This window comes from Leucopleurus acutus (assembly GCF_964270905.1).
Source record: "Leucopleurus acutus genome assembly, chromosome: 2".
Taxonomy (NCBI): domain Eukaryota; kingdom Metazoa; phylum Chordata; class Mammalia; order Artiodactyla; family Delphinidae; genus Leucopleurus; species Leucopleurus acutus.
The window spans coordinates 66,115,615-66,121,614 of record NC_139143.1 but is presented as its reverse complement, the minus strand read 5'-3'; the positions used below and the strand labels follow the sequence as shown (position 1 = coordinate 66,121,614).

Below are 6,000 nucleotides of genomic sequence, written 5' to 3'. Positions count from 1 at the left end.
TCTTCCCCAGAGTTTAAGTCAAGCAAGGAATGAATACAAGAACGAGTAAAATCTGTTAAGAACTACAATACTGAGCGCGCACAGTGTAGTTACACTGGTTCTGGTTCTTTTTGCAGTAGTAGAAAATAATTTAACTGGATTTGGGAGTAGGCAGTGAATTTATTCTGGGTGTAGCCTTCACCTATCTCGGTATCTGGCCTTGGCAGTGTTGGTAGGGACACAAGAGCATCAGCAACAGCAATCACTACCTTCAGTAAGGCACCAGCACAAGACAGAAAGCCTAAGAGGTAAGGGCATTGGATATTCATGCCCTCAATTCAGATGCCCCATCTCCTGAACTTTTGACATTTTGCTATTATCAGAGAAAGGAGACATTCTAGTGAGCTAAGATTAAGGGAAAAGTTCAGACTTACATAGTATTCTAGAAGATCAAGTCCATGGCTCCCTTTGAACATTCCCAGGATAGTTTGGGAATTACCAGAGGGAATTCAAATTCCCTCAGAATAATGATTATTATGATAATACCATTTTCTCCCTGGCTAAGGTGGCATAAGAAAACACACATTATCCATATGTGATTTGAAACATCTGAGATTTAAGAAACTAGTCAAGTTGGCACAACTCCAATTCTTCTGGCCAAGAATGACAAGCGATATTGAACAAAAAATGTCAATGATATAAGATATATATAAAAAGCACATGGATAGTTTAGAGAACAAAGCCAAAATAATAAATATGGAAGCTTAAGGCCCACCAGACTGGCCCTAGACTCCAGTGTTATGAAATATATTACAAAGTACAGATTTCCAGGATTGTGAGCATTTTTTTAAATTAATTAATTTATTTATTTTTGGCTGCATTGGGTCTTCATGGCTGTGCACGGGCTTTCTCTAGTTGTGGTGAGTGGGGGCTACTCTTCGTTGCGGTGCGCGGGCTTCTCATTGCAGTGGCTTCTCGTTGTGGAGCACAGGCTCTAGGCACACGGGCTTCAGTAGTTGTGGCACGCGGGCTCAGCAGCTATGGCTCGTGGGCTCTAGAGCGCAGGCTCAGTAGTTGTGACGCACGGCTTAGTTGCTCTGAGGCATGTGGGATCTTCCTGGATGAGGGCTCAAACCCGTGTCCCCTGCATTGGTAGGCAGATACTTAACCACTGCACCACCAGGGAAGTCCCAGGATTGTGACCGTTTTATCAGTTACTGTGGGTTTCCAGTGAAGACCCAGAGTGATTAAGGAGTCATTGAAAATGATATAAAAGAGAACTTATCCATATAATAGAAGTTAAAGCCAGAATGATAATCACATCTCCCCAGAGGAGGCACTGAAGAATTTCTGGGAACACTGGTGAGCATGTTATATATTTGAAACAATAACAAAAAGCCTAATTGGGAAAAGCAGGTGAAATTCCTGGCTAAATCCTATAACTCCCTATACCGACACCACTGGAGAATCAGTCTGTACATGTTAGACAATCCTTACTGCTTATCAATGTGTGCACTGGCTTTTGGAATTAGATAAACATTAGCAGTATATATGGCACAGGTGAAAGCATGCTTATAACAAGGAAGGGATATTGCTGGAAATCAGTGAATCAACAAAACATGTGACGCTAAAGTAATATGGGCAGAACAATAAACTGGTGATGGATTTGTGGTAACAAATTTGAAAAAGAGAGATCCTAGCTAACAGAGGGGAAGCAGAGGTCCATGTTATTAGAGATCAACGTAATGACGATTATTACTGTACAAGCAAGCTACAGGCTTAAAAATGGCTTCTCAATTCTGGCTGTACATCAAAATTTTCTGGAAGGTTTTTTTTTTAATGTTGATGCCTGGTCTTGAATACAGACCTATTAAATCCATATCTCTGGAGGTGTGGCCCAGGAATCAAAATCAATATTTTTTAACCCCTTAATGTACTGCCAATGTTGAGAATCAGTGCTTTAAATTTAAAGTGTTACAAATTAATTTCTAAGGACTCAAGCCCAGTTAGAACATATTGTATAAGAAAAGTTCCCATTGAAACAATACTGCCAAAGGATCATTGCTTATATCAAACAAAATGTTCAGTTAGTCACTGCCCAGAGAAACACAACTAGTAGATTTCTGGCCAAATTAAATGAAAGTGGTGACAAGGACAAAAATGTCTTTCCAAAATAGACCAATCACCATTATTCTTCCATGTTACAGTGAGAGTTGTCTGCCATATAGAAGATTCCATGCTCTCTAAGTAATAATAATGTGCAGTATGTTAATAAATAACATAGCAAAGAATTATTCTCTCAAGATTAAGTAAAATCATGTTTGGCATTGTTAGGAATCAATGCTAGATATGAATATAAATATTTTAGAGAAAGGAGAATAAGTCCTCTGAACCACTCAGTCTGAGCACAGCCCAGAGAAGAGGTGTTAGACAATGATCAGTGTGGTGACTCCCAGGAAGGTCATGGCAGGATGCTTATCCCTAGTGGGGAGATGCCATTTTTTAATTCAGATCCCCAATCAGGAAGTTTCTCTGACTCTCTCATCTGTTTGGGCTGGTTTACCATGGTACGAGAGAATGAGTGGCTTAAACAACAGAAATTTATTTCTCACAGTTCTGGATGCTGGGAAGTCCAAGATCAAAGAGTGGTAGATTCAGTATCTGGTGAGATTCTTCTTCCTGGGTTTCAGACAGCCATCCTTTCCTTGCATCCTCACATGGTGGAGACAGAAATCGCAAGCAAGCTCTCTTATGTCTCTTCTTATAAAGGCTCTAATCCCATCATAGGGGTTATCTCTCATGACCTCCTCTAAACCTAATCACCTCCCAAAGGCCCCACTTCCTAATATCATCACACTGGGGGTTAGGGTTTCAACATCGAAATTTCTCAAAATTCAAACACGCAGTCCACAACACGATCTTAATAGACAGGCATAATAGCTCTATCCATCAAGATTGCTCTTACACTCCACAGAGGCAAAACACAGATCCCACAGGGCACTCAATGCTGGAGTCAGCAAAGCAGCACTTAGCAAACAGAGAAGGGCTTTTTTTTTAATGTGCGAAGTATTCAGGGGCAGTCATTTGCCATGCACTAGAGGAATAAATGGAATACCATTATTATACAGCAGTACCTAAAAGAGAACTTTGAGCTATTTCAGAAATAGAGGCTGAGAATTTCTATAAACAGCACTAATGGGTCTGATACAAGAAAGTGACATTGCAACAGAGGCTTGCATGAACAAGAGTGGGATGTGCAGAAGAAAAGAGGTGCTATTCTATTAGGTCTTCTCCAGTTCTCCAACTTCTTGAATAAAGAAGTGGAGATTCTTGGGCTTCCCTGGTGGCGCAGTGATTGAGAGTCCGCCTGCCGATGCAGGGGACACGGGTTCGTGCCCCGGTCCGGGAAGATCCCACATGCCGCGGAGCGGCTGGGCCCATAAGCCATGGCCGCTGAGCCTATGCGTCTGGAGCCTGTGCTCCGCAATGGGAGAGGCCACAACAGTGAGAGGCCTGTGTACCGCAAAAAAAAAAAAAAAAAAAAAAAAGAAGTGGAGATTCTTAATGGAATCCCATTTATTATCATTTATAACTTTAAATAGTTATATTAGACAGCTATACATTGACCTGTACATGGTTCCCATTCTATAGTAGTGTGAGTTTGGACATTTTTCAGTAAGGCCTGATATAAATCACCTTGCTGATATGTTTATAGATAGACTCCACACTGAGAAGACTGCACTTAATGGTTAGAGTGTTGTATAGGAGGTCACCTGGTAAAGAGCATTCCTAATAAATTTTTGTCTGGAAATGCTAATTATATAAGCACAGTGGTTGGCTGTAAAAGGCCAGCATTTAATATCATGCATAGGTTTAAATTACAGTTTGTCTGGTCTCATCACTTCTATAAACCCTTGGGCTTATATTTCAAGTCCAATTTGGTCCCTTTGGTTTCTGTAAAAGACAGAATTACACATGATGTTATGAGCCCCACAGGTCTGTCATCATTGATTCTTTTCTCTCTCCTGGTACTTACAGGTGCAAACAGCTGCCAGCCTATGGGATGCATACTCAGGCCTGTTAAGTAATCAAGCCATGATCCTGGCCATGAACTCCAGGTATAATAAGCTTTAATGCTTTCATATCACTGATTGAATACCTTTTTAAAAATGTAATAAATACATATCAAAAATATGAGAAATAAAAAGTTACTCCAAATTCCACCACCCTAATTCAGCAACTATTAGCTCTTTCTTTCTCATGTTCTTTTAAATCTTTCTGTATTGCAGGAATAGGCAGATTATTTAACTACTGCAGAATCATAAGCAGGTTGCACATTCAATTTTCTATCCTACTTTTCATTTTTGCTTTGTCTTAATTTTTAATTTCTCTGTAAAATCATATTTTCATTTTAATGACAATGGAATATTCCAAAATTTTGACATTTTCTAAATTATATTATATTTTACCAACATTATGATAATCATCCTGGTACGTAAAAGATTGTATCTGCTCTGAACTACTTCCTTGAAATACCATTCTGAAAGTGAGGTTCCTGATTTAGGTGATAGGCAACCATGAAAATGCCCTGCTGTGGGGGAATCCTCATTGGTCAACAACTCCAGCCCTGCCTGTATAGATTCACCAGCACGGTCTGTGAGGTGTCACTTCCTGTAGGCTGATCTCACCAATGACCCAGAATGGTAGGACAAATAACTCCAATGGGTGACTTCAGCTTGAGGGATCGCCATCAGCCAAGCTGAACCCTCCTTGGAACTTGCTGCAGTCCAAGACCCTTCCTACCCTATTCCTCCTTCCTTCCTTCTCTTGGAAATCTCTTGTACTTCTAATCCTGTTTTGGCATCTGCTTCCCCTGAACCCAGAGTAATGCAGATGAGATGAACCTTCTAAGAGCTTTTGATTGTGTCAACTTGTTTTCCAGAAGAACTGCACTTATTAATAAGTGTCTTGTCAAAGCCTAGTCACCTAGAAGATACTCATACATGTATACATAGATCCATATAAACAAAATTTGGCATACTGTATTATATTATTTTACAGGGTTCATGGAAAGGCAGACCCTGGATTAGAATCCCCTTCTCCATATTTTAATTTTTTGGTCTACTTAAATGTCCTAAAACTCCCCCACCTAATAGTTTTTCCTTTATTCTTTAAAATTTGTTATAGATTTTGGTTTTCATATTTCGACCAAGTATAATTTGGTACATAAAGATTTACATGTGTTATACCTTCATATATACTTGTATAATTTAATAATATAAATAAATTTTATTTGTTACTATTAAACTCATATAATAGCTTACTTATTTTTTTGACTAATTTAGTCTTTATTAATTATTATTTAGTTTCTGCTTACTCTTTTGCGTGTCTTTTTTTTGTTGCTGTTATTGGAGTATAGTCGATTTACAATGTTGTGTTAGTTTCAGGTGTACAGTAAAGTGAATCAGTTACACATATATCTACTCTTTTTTAGATTCTTTTCCCATATAGCGCACTAGAGATTATTGAGTAGATTTCCCTGTGCTATACAGTAGGTCCTTATTAGTTATCTATTTTATATATAGTAGTGTGTATCTGTCAATCCCAATCTTACAATTTATCCCTTCCCCCCTACCCCCCGGTAACCATAAGTTTGTTCTCTACATCTGTAACTCTATTTCTGTTTTGTAGATAAGTTCATTTGTACACTTTTTTTAGATTCCACATGTAAACAATATCACATGATATTTGTCTCTCTTTGTCTGACTTACTTCACTCAGTATGACAATCTCTAGGTCCATTGATGTCACTGCAAATGGCATTATTTCATTCTTTTTTATGGCTGAGTAATATTCCATTGTATATACATACCATACCTTCTTTATCCATTCATCTGCCAATGGACATTCAGGTTGCTTCCGTGTCCTGGCTATTTTAAATAGTGCTGCAATGAACATTGGGGTGCATATATCCTTTTGAACCATGTTTTTTCTCCAGATATATGCCCAGGAGTGGGATTGC

General features: G+C 38.8%; 1 protein-coding gene across 1 annotated transcript in view; it reads left to right on the top strand.

Annotated features, from left to right (window-relative positions):
* Positions 1–1,724: 1,724 nt before the first annotated feature.
* Positions 1,725–6,000, top strand: part of MROH9 (maestro heat like repeat family member 9) — a gene marked incomplete at both ends in the record, with an annotated part of 74,278 nt that continues 70,002 nt past the window's right edge. The window contains 2 exons of the mRNA XM_082858450.1: positions 1,725–1,784; positions 4,018–4,097. Coding sequence (XP_082714576.1) covers positions 1,725–1,784; positions 4,018–4,097 — 140 coding nt within the window. The remainder of the gene's footprint in view (positions 1,785–4,017; positions 4,098–6,000) is intronic.